The following is a 13,223-nucleotide window of genomic DNA, read 5'->3' on the forward strand; positions in this document are numbered from 1 at the left end:
TGCTGCTGTTTCTCTTAGGCCAGGCAGCTCTGTGGTGCTCACCTCCACTACCTACTGCTTGGTACTGGGTATTCCTCAGCCACAGCTCTGATTTCACCCTCTTTCTGAAGTGTGACCCAGCTTTGAAACCATCACTTCTTACCTTCCCCATAATTAGTCAGAACCGTGGGGGGGGTGTATTCCTGGTGAACAACACTGACATGCTGCCCAGAAGCTGAGGTGATTTCAGTGGTGTGCCCGGGGGGAGGTCAGCTCCAGGAGAGGTGAGGAGAGGCCCCTGGGGCACCCCAGCACTTCTCCCCACCTTGTGTCCACAGGCTTGGCAAACGGGCAGTGCCTTCCTGCAGCCCCTGCCCCGGGTTGATGAGGACTGCGAGGTGACATGAGGGTGAAGGGCAGTGGCAGTTCCTGTCAGGGAGCAAAGGAGAAGGAAAAAAACCTGAACTGCTGACTGAAGTATTTTTTGGTGTCCAGGCAGCGGCATTCCTGGAACCGTATGAAATCCCCACTGTGCTGTGTGGTTGCTATAACAGTTGCTCTTATTTATGCTCCGTGTCCCTCTCCAGATGCAGTTTATATCCCTCTGGTTAAAGTCTCAATGTTTTCATGCTTACTGCTCTGCTGTGATCCCAGACTGCAGGCCGTGTTGGGTCCTCCTCTTGTCTTCCCTAGCTCGTGGCCGTTTAAACGTCAAAGATGTTTTTCTTCTGTTTGTGTGAGCGAAACCCTTCACTTGTCCCGGTTGTTTGTGTTTCCATTCACGGACTAACAGTGGATTATAAGTTCCAGTGAACTTGCTAGCAGCTTTCTCTGTGCTGTGCACTGTACAGAGAGTTGCCTGTGAGAGGCCCTGTTTCTCTGGTGTCTGGGCAGAACACAGGTCTGTAGTTGAATGCTCCTGTTTTGAAAGAACAATACCGAGTGCCTTACACCCAAGCAAATGGCAGAAGACAGAATAGCTGAGGGGGGAGGTGACCTGTGGAAATTGTCTCGTCCAGCCCAACTCAGAGTAGGGTCATCTGGAGCAGGTTGCTCAGGGCTGTGTCCCATCCGGTTTTGAGTGGAATGGAGACCCCACAACCTCTTTGTGCAGCCTGTGCCACTGTTGAACCACCTTCACCATAAAGGATTTTCCTTTTTTCTTATGTTCAGGTGGAATTTCCTGTGTTTTGATTCGTGGCTGTTGCTCCTTGTCCTGTTACTGGGCACTATGATAAGAGCCTGGCTCCATCTGCTTTACACCCTCCCTTCAGACACTGATAAGATCCTCCTTGAACCTTCTCTTCTCCAGGCTGAATGGTCCCAGCTGTCCCAGCCTTTCCTCCTGTGAGACACTTCCTCCACTCCCTTAGTCAGCTTTGTGGCATTCGCTGGCCTTGCTCCAGTATGCCCCCGTGTTTGGGCACTGGGGAGCCCAGCCTGCACCAGCACTCCAGATGTCTCACCAGTGCCGAGCAGAGGGGACGGATCACCTCCCCTGACCCGCTGACAGTGCTGCTCCTAACGCAGCCAGCACAGCCTCGGCCTGCTTCTGTTGCAATGGCACATCGCTGGCTAATGTTCAACTTGACGTCCACCAAGATGTCCAGATTCTTCTCTGCAAAGGTGCTTTTCTCAGTCCCCAGGCAGTCCAGGTGCATGGGGTTATTCCTGTCCAGGTGCAGAACTTCATATTTTCCTTTGAACTTCTGGATTATCCTGCCAATCTGTTTCTCCAGCCTGTTGAGGTCCCTCCGACAGGCAGTGCAGCCATTTGTACAGTAGCTGAGCAGAAGTTTGGGGACTTGTGGGCACTTGAGCCCCTTTAACAAAACGAACAACATACAAAAGGACACCCGTGAGGGGATGGTGAGGGCTTAGGCTAAGTTGCATTTAAGTTGAACAGTCACTTCAGAAGCTAACAATAAATTAAAAACTCCTTCTGCATGGTGGATTATTACTCCTATATCAACACTAAGTCTTTTAAATTAACTCAGCCCCTTATAACTGATTATTTCATGAGCTGTAGTTAAGAAATCCCACAAATTATAACTTTTTGGTTAATCAAGCTATGAAGGGCCCTTGCAGGTACTCTTCTAGGCACTAGGGTTGCTGAAAGCAGGCAGCATTCCCTTCCCCACCACACATCACAAGCAGACATGTTAGTGCATTTTGTCACGTAACTCCTGAGAGGCAGGTAAAGAAAGCCAGCAACCCCAAAGCACCCCCCATTTCAAAGCCAGCTGTGCCTAGGGTTTAATGGGGCCAAGCACGTAAGGCCTGTGCCTTGCGGAGCCGTGCTGGTTCAGGTAGCCTCTTCCCTGCTGGTGGGCGAGGAGAGGTCAAGACTTAGGCCAGCGACCTACTGTAGTGAAGCGACTGTGGGCAATTATTGACAAGGGGGAGCTCAGGTGCGCCTTTTACCAAAGGTAAAGTACTTTAATGCTCTAATACTGTGAAGCGGAGAATGCTGTTTGTCTCCTTCAGAACACTGTGCATGTACAGACCTTGAATCCCCGTCTGCAAATAGCCTTTTAACTTACTTTATTTTTATTTTGCAGCTTCTGTTGGTGTCAGATGGATGATAGGTGTTACGGAAATTAACAAGGGCTCCACCTATGGCAACAATGACAACAAGCAGAAACGAAAGTAGGATCTTCAGAGACTGCTTCAATCCAAAGGGAACAAATGCAACTTCTGAGAACTTTTAAGTGCATATCATGGTCCTTCAAGTGAGGTCAGAGGAAGGGTAGGATGAGCAATTGCCATGCATATCTGAATTTGTGCTCCTGTTATTTTTCTCTTGGGGTTTGGGCTGGATTACATGCTTGAAAGGTGCACTCCTTTGTGTATACTCTCAACAGGTTTGCATTTGTTTGGTTGGTTTGCTTTCATATAAAGTGTCTTAAGTTTTGAAGGAAAAAAAATGCAGCGTGCTGGTATGGTGAGACTCTACCTGGAAACTAATCAGTGGTTGCTGAGGTGCAGGCTTTATCTTAACTTGATCTAAGGAATGGATAAATGTCAGAAGATTGGTTTAAGACAATTGAAATTGATAGTTGTCTAATTCACATGTTAACAGTTTAAAAACAGTAATCGCTCAGTGTTCAAATAGAGTAAGATGCTCTGCTTGGTGATACCAATATTGCAACTCTACTGAACTGGCAGGAGTGCTGTAGAGTTTTTTGACATCTAGAATTTATTCCCACAGTAAGCACCACATTTGAAACTTCAGTCAGACTCAGGCAAGGGGCCCGTTTTGTTAGCCCAGAGCCTTGCAGTGGCATAACCTGGTGTGGAATTTGGCCCTGTGGCCTGAGCAGAGCTAAGTTACGCACTGCCACATCTTTCCCCAGGCAAAATGTTAGTGGGATAGCTGAAACCTGTAATTCTTTTGAGAATAAATGCCATTTATAGTTTGGAAAAAAATAGGTAACAGATTACTTTCAGCTTTAAACACAGATTAAAATTGTAGGCATTCCTAACAGTGGCGGAAACAGAAAACAACCGGTATGCTGTAACACAGTAATGCAAAGCGTGCATTAAAAGTTACCACCCCACACCCATACTGTTGTGAACCTAATTAATCTGCCTGTCTGTCTTTTCTGAAAAATTACTTCACATGGTGGTACCTTGTAACATTGTCTGAGGTAATACTTAAATTATCTTTTGCTTTTCTTTTGGGGAAAAGAGGCAAGCAGGAGAGAGACCTAGGACAGTGCTATGGCTGGGAATTTTTTATGCCTGTCTGGACTTGCTTTGTCACCCTTCTGAATTAAAATAGGATCAAATCCCTTGGGAAAATTGTGTTGCTCTCACATCCCTAGTACTGATTCCTGGGCATCCCCCTCTTGTTTATAGACTTCAAGAATTAAGGATTTGTATGTTACTGAAAAGAGGTGTTTGTTTTGTTTTGTTCTAATTTAAAAATAAAAAGGGAAAGAGGGGACTTCTATCAGCAGTTTAGGGGAAAAAAAAAAAACTTTTAAAACCGAAAGGTACTGATATTGAGCAGTGGGGAGTATTTTTGACACTTTCAGTGATGTTAGGTTTTCATTGCACATGGGACTAAACCATAGTAAGTCTAGGCATGAGCAGCCTATGTGTTTCTAGAAAGGAAAGTGAGCAGTCTTAGAGTAGCAGTTCTAGCAGCTGGTGTAAAAAAAAAAAAAAAAGGCATTTCTCTTATGCTATAATAAAACTGAAGCCAGAGGTAACAGAGGCCAGTACAACAGAATGTGAATCATTGCATGAAATATGCGTTTGCTGTTCTGTAGCTCATCTAGAAACTAATCCTTTTAATATGCAGTATCTAAAGAGCAGGTGGAGTGGTGCTTTCAGCATGTGGCAGCAAGTAATGTCTTCTGAGAGTGGAAGCGGTTAGTAAAAAGTACAATATGAAGGAAGGAACAGGCATGGGGGCTTGTGATGGTCTAGGTTAAGGGGGGTTTTGTCTTGTGTGTACCTGCCTTCCCTGTGCCGTGAAGTGTTCTGGAATAAGTTGTATGATGTGTCATAAAAATAACCACAGACTTTGGTTTATTTTTTTTTAAGACATGAAATACAGCCAGAGCCCACAGGATACTGTCATGCTTATAAAGCTATTCCCTGAATAAAGTACATGCCCTTCTGTGCTGAAGTGCTGCCCTTCACCTATATTGGCTAAAACCATCTTAACTGTGGAAAACAGATTTATAACATGTAGTAGCACAACGTCTACAGTAATGCATCAGGCATGTAAATGAACAAGCCTACGCAGTTCTTGGAAAATGGGAGGGGATGGCAGAGAAAAGATCTCTTCAAGCTAGCATTTTACTGTAAACCTTACCTGACAGATGAAGTGAGCTTTTGTCACGGCAGTAGAATGAACTCTATATGCAGGTGTGAGTAGTTTTGAGCAGCAAATACATATTCATGTGATAAAGACTAACTTTTTTCTTTTTTTTTTTTTGAAGACTGAACATGCTGGTAGGGAGACATTTAACATTCCTTATGAGTCGTAGTCCTTCTCTAATTGCATGCAGTACCACTTCTCCAAGAGGAAAATACCAAACCCGTAAATACTTCTGAATGATCTTTTAGCATATTTCATACCAATTTCCCTGGGAGCAACCATTGTAAAAGGCATAAGGCCAAAGACGCCAGTCCTGGATCCTTCTAGAAGTCCCGGTGCACAAGAGCTGCAACGCTGGGGCCTTCCAGTGTTCTCTGGCCAACAGAGAAAGCTCAGTGGTACTTGCCAAAGGTAAACTAGTCCAGTTCACTGTATTAAAAGAATGACATATGTCAGTAGGAATCAGTGTTTGCCCCTCTTCCCCACCAACAACTGTATGGTCTACAACTGCCTTAACGAAAGTAGTCTTACATTTGTTTATACAAAAATAAAAGTATAAAAAGCTGAAGTGCGGTGAATGCGTTTTCTTTTGGTCAGCAACAACAACCCTGTAACAGCTTTTACCTTTCTCCTGACTGCTGGAAGCTGTCCTCACTTTGTGTGTGTGTACAAGGATACCTAACACAAGACAAATGAGGAGACAAACTGCTTGGAAACTTGTGATGCACCAGAAAGCGAAGAACACGGCAGGCCACACGGGAACCTCAGCCTCAGGTACTTTTCTAGTCAGCTGCTTATGATGACAATATGTACTTCCCTTCCTATCATTACTGAAAGAATGAAAGACAAGAAGAGTTGTTTGTTTAAATTCAGCATTGTATGTTTTCAAAGCCTAGATCCACTGCACTAGATGTGCAGAGTGAGGCTGGTGCATGTCTAGATGTAAATGTCAGATTTTGATACTTTCTCAACAGCTTATCCAGCTGTGCCTCACCTGTAGTAAACCAAGGATTTCTGTATTAAGAGGAGACAAAGAACTGTGCAATGAAGCCAAATATTAAAAGCAAGCTCTCTGCTTTGTAACGTATCCATTTTAAGGTCTATAGCTGTAACAAAAATATATAAGCTTGCACTAATAGGTAACTTACAACTGTAAACATTTATATTAGCAAGCCAAACAAAATAAGAATACCTAAGTAGATCAAATGTTGTAGAATGCTGCTTCTGTTTGCTAGCCACTTCTATTTTTTGAGATCGTTGACCATTAACAATTAAAAAAAAAAAAAAAAAAAAACAGGAAAATCAATGCCCAAGATCAGAAACTGGTTTTAAAAAATTTCAAAAATGAGTTCTTGTTTTCACTAAACAGTACACAAGAACTAATCTTAATTGATTCTCTTTTTGGTCAGCATGGCATTTCTGTGGCCATACCCTGTTTGTAGTTCTTGTGTCCAAGAAGAAAGTTAGCTCAGCCCTAACCACTATCCCTTATATAATAGGTAGTGTAGGGAATTGGACATCACCTTATTTCCTCACTAGTGAGCGAAGGGGGAAACCTTAATTCTGTTATCCCTTGTAAGAAGCGTTTTGCGTTGCACACTTCTTGTACTTTACAAAGCATCGACTATAACAATATACGAGACCCTTATTCCTGTTAGGTTAGCACTGCAGTCTTAGGAGTTTAAGAAAGAAAAACGTTTAAAAACTGACCCACATCCCCTAGTTACTTTCAGAAGAAAAACCCTTCACCAACAACTCCTAAAATAAACCATTTATTGAGAAAAAACCTTTTTTTAAAATTTCATTAATCAGCCTTGTGCATAACAAATCTGAAGCTTGCCAAAAACAAATAAACAAAAAAACCAGTAAAAGTTCACAGTCAGTGCACTCAACAAACAGATTAAAAAACAAGGTCCATAACGCCTGATAACACTACAGCATTTTTCTGAACCTAAAGAGTTCAAAAATACTACATATTAACATTACAGTTCTCAATAAAATGAGAAACAGGAGAAAGAACAAAAAAAGGTATGGTCCATATACAGTAGTAATGGCACTTTCACTGAAACATGCAGCTTCTTTCAACTTGCAGACACTGTCACAACTTGAGCAACATGTGCCAAGTAAAACATACAGGAGCAGCAGAGGAAGTGACGCTTGTCACTTGTGCAGTCTTCATAAGTTCAACGTCTATACTGTTCTCAGCATAGTCTTTATGTAAATATTACATACAGTAGTGATTAAAAGGTATTTTTGCCAGAATAAAAAAGGCCAGAGATTGAATAACTTCATTCTTCATCTGTGCAAACCTGTGAAGGGGACAAAAGGCAATGAATTGTCTTTCTATTGCAGCAAAAAGATCACAATCAATTACTTAAGCACCTTCATTGAACAGAAGGCTAACAGGACATCTTAAACGGTTTCTTTTTCCCTTGTTATTCTGATAACGAATTACAACTGTTCACGTCTGACAGACTCTTAAGTCCCTGAAGAAGTGATCTGCCTCTGTGGTGGATGGGATTTAGCTACAGTTACTGCTACACCTAAATTTGTTGCTTAAGAATAAGCAAATATTCACAACTAAGAATTAAACTAAAATTCATGCAAGAACTGCAACTTGTTACAGTAATGCCAAGTGCTAGATAAACAGCTGATAACAGTGAACTTTACTGAAAAAAAAAAGGAAGAAAAGTAAATCCTTGTATGGAAGGATGGTAAAGGATGTGCTTGTTTAATCTTTTTTTATGGAGGGGACCACTATCTCTACATTACAGAGTATAAGTTTTAGGCACGTACATGGCCCTTCAGATGCAATTAGCTACCATTGAGATGGAGTTTGACAAGTCTTCAATATAAAGATAACGCATTCACAACAGCTGTGTAAGTCTATTGCATGGTGCGCACCAGGTTCTTTTAGCCAAATGTTCACAAGCAACAATGCGTGTGCCTCTTCAAAATTTCCAAACCGTACTTTCTGTACAGCATCACCGTACATCAGCCTCCCCCCACGATAGAAAGCCCTGTGGCACAGCTGCAAATGGCAAAGCCAACTACGGCTGTTTGATTCCCACCTCCAGTCTTTGCAGCCAAAGCCGTGAGACAAACCTTGACAAAAGGATGGTCGAGGAGCTGGCTGGCTGTCCACCTCATCTTTGGGTCACTTTCCAGGCAGTGACAAAGGAAGTCTTTCCCTTCTGGACTCACTTTGTCAGGAATAGGAGGTTTATGACCCATCCCCACTCTGTACATGATCTGGAAGTTGTGCTCATATTCGTGCCAAGGCCTCTGTAACAGGAAATAGAATTGCTAAGTGCAAGGTTTAGTGAGTAACTCGCTGTGCAACACAGCATATATTTCTGTACCCCAGGAATTTAAAAGCCACCCTGGTACTTGTGGACTTACTGCTAGGAATGAAACCACAACTTTTGGAGAAACTGACAAGGACATTTTGCATTCATTCAGCAGATGGAACGCCTACCTTGCCAGTGACCATCTCTATAACAACACAGCCCAGGCTCCAGATGTCCGCTGCACGTCCATGCCCTTCTCCTTTAGCTCTAGTGATTACTTCTGGAGCCATGTATGCTTTGAAACAACACATACAACGTCATTAGTTCATACAGCACAAAGGACAGTATATACTTAAGTGATTAACTGGGCAAACCAAATGCTTTTAATACAACTGTATTTAATACATCTGTAGTGAATTACCACTTAGGTTTTCTTGCTAAGTTCTGTCTGGCTTTGGCTTCTTGTTCTTTCACACATTTGCAGTGTAACTTGTTCAGTTTGAAAAATGGTGAAGTTCCAGTACAGTATGTGCTTTCACTTATTTTCCTTTTTTAAAACAATAGATTAACCAGGTGTTCAGTAAGAACAGTACTGTTTCACTAAGGCTATAGAGAAAGGCAAAACCCCAGAAAACAAAAGATCCAGAAGCTTTATAGTTAACCAGACAAGTAACATTTTCCAGTTGCAACATTCACTGATATTTTTTTTTTTTTGCCTTCTGGATGTAAAGCACATCTAACCAGCCAAAGTAAAATGAGGTTTCCCTGAACCACGTTGTTTTACCAGTCCAGACTTTTGACAGAGGTATTTTCTCTTATGGCAGCTTGACAAGTTTCTGCTTAGCACATGCTTCCTCACCTGCAGTACCCAAAGTGCTGTTCACTTCTCCAGGCATTGTCTGGGTGTTGTTCTTCAGTTTCACTGAGCAGCCAAAGTCTCCTAGTTTAATCAGTCCAGATGAGGTAAGAAAGATGTTGGCTCCTAGGAAACACAAAGAAAAACAGTAACACTCGTTAAACCAATGTTTGAGGACAGGCATTAAGGCATGAGGACTTCTCAACATGATACAGTACTGGAAGTTACACAGTAGGTAATAGCTGAGTTCACACTTGTATCTTTACCTGTGGATTAAGTGTGGAATATGACACCATTAGAGATGTTCCCCAAAGGGTATGTTACCATTAGACAACTGGATTTTGATGGGTTTCAGTTAACACTAAACATACTGGAAGATGACAACAAGAAATGTTCAAAGCACAAAGCACTACAGCAGGGAAACTCATCAGCTTTTCACATATGCTCATTATGAGAAAACTCCTCCAGAAATTTATGAATTCCAGTGTTTATCCCTGTGAGTGTTGCACTGCAAAAAAACACGTGTCCTTAAGGAGCTTTGTGGCAGAGGCTATTGATGCGAACCTCCCAGTATCCATCTTTTCAGTTCTGCTGGGTCAAGACAGGTGATACAATACAGCTGGGTCATCACAGCAGACTTAAAAGCTAAGCTTATAGCATTTGTTTATTACATATCCCACCAAATGCCCACTCCTATTTTGCTCTACTTCCAGAATAATTTCTGGAGGAGGGCTACCATTACAGTATCTGGCTACACTGCCAGCTTGCACCAGGAAAAGTTCCCCTAGCAGAGCTGAAATTCTCCAAGGGAAACGTGCAGCAGGCTTTAAGTTACTTGCTCTACACAACACTGCAAAATAAGCCAAGCAGTTTTGATAACCAGTGGTCTTCTTTCGTTCAACATCCCGCCAAAACACAGGCAACAGAAAACAGAGCAGAAGGAGCTCACTGTACAGGTCAGGCCAAATCCTGGGTTCTGCAAGTGCTGCAATGAGACCACAAGTAGGTTGCAAGTCACCTGGCAGAGATGCAGCTTGAGCTGTGATTTCTCTTACAGAAGGATGGATGGTATGCACAGAACAAAACTGCCTGCTTACGCTGCGAGTAGGCAAATGCAAGGACTTCGTTACACACAGCATTTTCCCATGTCACATAAAAGATTCTTTAAAAAATGCCTCATTTGAATGTAACCTTTCAAAAGAAGTTTCTCACTTTTGTTTCACCTTTAACATGGGTCAGTGCAGGAATTGTTGGCTGTTCCTCCTTTCTATTATGTTCTCTTAATTAATGACTTTTTCCAGTTAGCTTGGCTGGGCACCTCCAAGATATTTACAGAAAACAGAGTCCTCAAAAAGCTCAAGTCAAAGAAGGCAGTGTAGGTCAATGATGCCAAAACTACCCAGTTCTCAAAGGACTTCCCTTTCAGCTATGAGAATGCTTGATAACAGAAGCAAAATGTATGTAGTCCGAGAGGTGTTACACATAACTGCACTAAAGGGAGGAGAGAAATCATTAACAGAAATAAACTCCAACCTTTGGTTACTGTAAGCCTTTTACAAGTTCTGAAAGGAGAGTTAACTTTCAGTAAATACAACTCTTCTAGACGTTGTGTCTGCACATTTTCCAGTCCTGGCATTCTCAAGATCAGAATTCTTTCTGCTGGCAAACCACAGATCCCAGCCAGGGACATGGATTTCCAGAGTCAACCTGGACCCTGCAATCTACATGTGTAACACACACATAAGACGATCCGTCAGCTCCTTGAATAAAACAACCTGCCATCACACTAAAGCAGTACAAGAAGGCAGCTCAATGGGACACTAAATATAAGCACTGCAATAGATGACTGACATTTATAAGTACCAGCAGCTTTTTCCTTCAAACAACTGCCCACAGCTTGTCTTTTTTGGATGATTTTCAAGCAATTACTTAACATATAGCAAATGGGTACACTTAGCCCCAAAGAGCATAGGAAAAACAGGCATCACTAGCAAATACTTTACAAGGATGGTTTTGGAAACTTAGGTTCTGGTTCCCCAAGAAAGCAAGTTGCCTGCAAATTTCACGGAAGACTACAGAGTAGCTTCTGAAGCTACTGAAGTGGGTAGAAAGGGCCAGAGCTAAAGTCAAGATCTGTTTTTCTAACTGAATCTAAAATTATTGTGATAACTTGATTTAATGCAGTTTAGAACCAACTTGTAAGGCCTTTCAGTCCAAATCTGTCCTCCTACAAAGAAAAAAAAAGGTAATGACAATTTTTAGCATAAAGTTTACTGTGAAAGCTCCTGTGAATTCTTCTGTGAACACCCCGAACTGTCAAATGCAGTGAAATAATGAATCTAAATTTCAAACTTCCACCAGAAAGAAAGAGCCAGAACTTGAAGATGTATTGCTGACATTTTCCGTCAGCTGAATGAGGCTTCCACTGATGTGTTGTCTGCTGGAGCCTCTGTTTTGTAAGCCATTTGCCTACGTTTTAGAGAACAAGACCAAACTCTAGCAGGAGTTTTTAGAAAGGGTCTCCCTATTAGAAGGAAATTCCACAGAATCCAGAAGGACCTGGGTAAGAGAAAGGGAAAGAGAAGAACAGTACTGTGAGGATGCATGATCCTTTTTAGCCTTGACAGTTAGTGTGATTACAAACATAACAAAATTCCTACCATATCTGCATGGTTAATAAGAGAAATAAAACCAGAGACCATGGCTAAAACAACAAAAAGGCACAGCACCCCTGATCGGTGTCTTCTTTCCTCCACATTCGGTATTGAAAGCAGCCCTATGGGAGTACTTGGTAGAGGGCAAGAGGTAGCAAAATACTGCTGCCATTTACACCACAAGACCTTTTGGGCAGACTGCAAACACAGAGCAAATACCAGAAATGGTACTCTTGCTAGAGAGCACAGCAGCTATGATCCAAAGTGTTTAAACTCAAGTTTAGTGCACAGTATCTGTGTGCCAAGACAGTCCCATGCTGACCCCAGTGAAAACTGACACTAGTGTGACATTCCAGAGATGCTGCTCTCAGTACTGGGAGTCCAAGGAGCAGAACCAAAATCCCCACGATGAATGTGGCACAGTTCCACAAACGGGGGCAGCTCGTAGCCACTCCTCAGTACTTAAGCAGCGCAACAGCCAAATTCATTGAAGAAACAACTTGGTTTGGGCCAAATGCACTCTTCAATAATATGCCCTGCTCTCCCAAAGAGAAAGCGCCAGGCATGACCTTAGTGATTAATTTTTCTCAATTCAGCACTTCTGAGACCACACTTGGAGTGATCTGTATTGTTTTGGGGCTCCCCAGTACAAGACAGACGGTATAATGCGGCAAGCCCAGCCCAGAGGCATCAAGATGGTCAGAGGGCTGCTACATGGGATGCGCAAAGAGGGGCTGAGAGGTGGGGTTGTTTAGCTTGAAGAAGAGGAGGCTGGGGGGGGGGGGTTATTGCTGTTTTCGACTGTGTAACTGTATCATGAAGATGGAAACAGAATTTTCCCCAGAGGCACACACTGAAAGGATACGGGGCAATGGACACAAATAGCAATGCTTGCAAGTTCCAGGGAGGTATCAGGAAAAAGTTTTTCACAATGGGAACAGCAGAGGGACCCAGGGAAGAGGAAATCTCCATCCCTGGAGATATGCATAACTCAGATAGACAAGGTCCTGAGCAGTCTGATCTAACTTGACATTGGATCTGATATTGAGCTTGGCCCTGCTTTGAGCAGAGTGCTCAACCAGAGATGTCCTGAGGTTCTCTTCAGCATTAAATATTTCATCCTTCTCCATTATTCAGCAAACAGCTTTCTTGCAAAAAGAGAAGTCATCGTAACTGAGGAATCTGGTCTCAGCCACAGGGGTTAAAACATAGTAGGCAGGATAGAGATTTTTTTTAAAAAAGTATCCAAAAAAGACTTGATCGCCTGCTACATACTCCACCAGCTACTTTATACATGGATGCAGGCCAACTAAAAGCAGTGCAGTCAACTGCAACCAATGCTACTCTTAGCTTTCTCTTGCAGCCACAGGTTGCAGAAGGATTCCCAGCAGCTGTGTCTTGCTACAACTTTTACACTTGCAGAACTGGATGCCACAACCACACCAGGACAATGGTGGCACCTGTGGGCACTACTAACCAAATGACCTAATTTTTGAGCGCAAGGTACTTGCACATGCCAACTGTAGGATACAGATATAAACAATTACTCTTAAGAATTGGTTGGTTATCTGATGCTGAAAGAAACAGATCCACAGTGACTTTTGGCAAAC

General features: G+C 42.6%; 2 protein-coding genes across 12 annotated transcripts in view; one reads left to right on the plus strand and one right to left on the minus strand.

Annotated features, from left to right (window-relative positions):
• AGPAT4 (1-acylglycerol-3-phosphate O-acyltransferase 4) overlaps window positions 1-5,381 on the plus strand; it is an 80,875-nt gene extending 75,494 nt beyond the window's left edge. For all 5 annotated transcript variants that reach the window (XR_013948324.1, XM_080584780.1, XM_080584779.1 and 2 more), the window contains one exon: window positions 2,541-5,381. Coding sequence is in view for 4 of the 5 variants with exons in the window: in XM_080584780.1 (XP_080440906.1) it covers window positions 2,541-2,632 (92 nt within the window). In the remaining variant the exon portion in view is untranslated. The remainder of the gene's footprint in view (window positions 1-2,540) is intronic.
• A 1,188-nt stretch (window positions 5,382-6,569) lies between these two features.
• Window positions 6,570-13,223, minus strand: part of MAP3K4 (mitogen-activated protein kinase kinase kinase 4) — a 73,898-nt gene continuing 67,244 nt past the window's right edge. For all 7 annotated transcript variants that reach the window (XR_013948322.1, XR_013948323.1, XM_080584777.1 and 4 more), the window contains 4 exons: window positions 8,963-9,085; window positions 8,292-8,398; window positions 7,919-8,098; window positions 6,570-7,122 (listed from right to left, as the gene is read on the minus strand). Coding sequence is in view for 5 of the 7 variants with exons in the window: in XM_080584777.1 (XP_080440903.1) it covers window positions 7,102-7,122; window positions 7,919-8,098; window positions 8,292-8,398; window positions 8,963-9,085 (431 nt within the window). In the remaining 2 variants the exon portion in view is untranslated. The remainder of the gene's footprint in view (window positions 7,123-7,918; window positions 8,099-8,291; window positions 8,399-8,962; window positions 9,086-13,223) is intronic.

This window comes from Anser brachyrhynchus, assembly GCF_964034855.1.
Source record: "Anser brachyrhynchus genome assembly, chromosome: 3".
Taxonomy (NCBI): Eukaryota; Metazoa; Chordata; class Aves; order Anseriformes; family Anatidae; genus Anser; species Anser brachyrhynchus.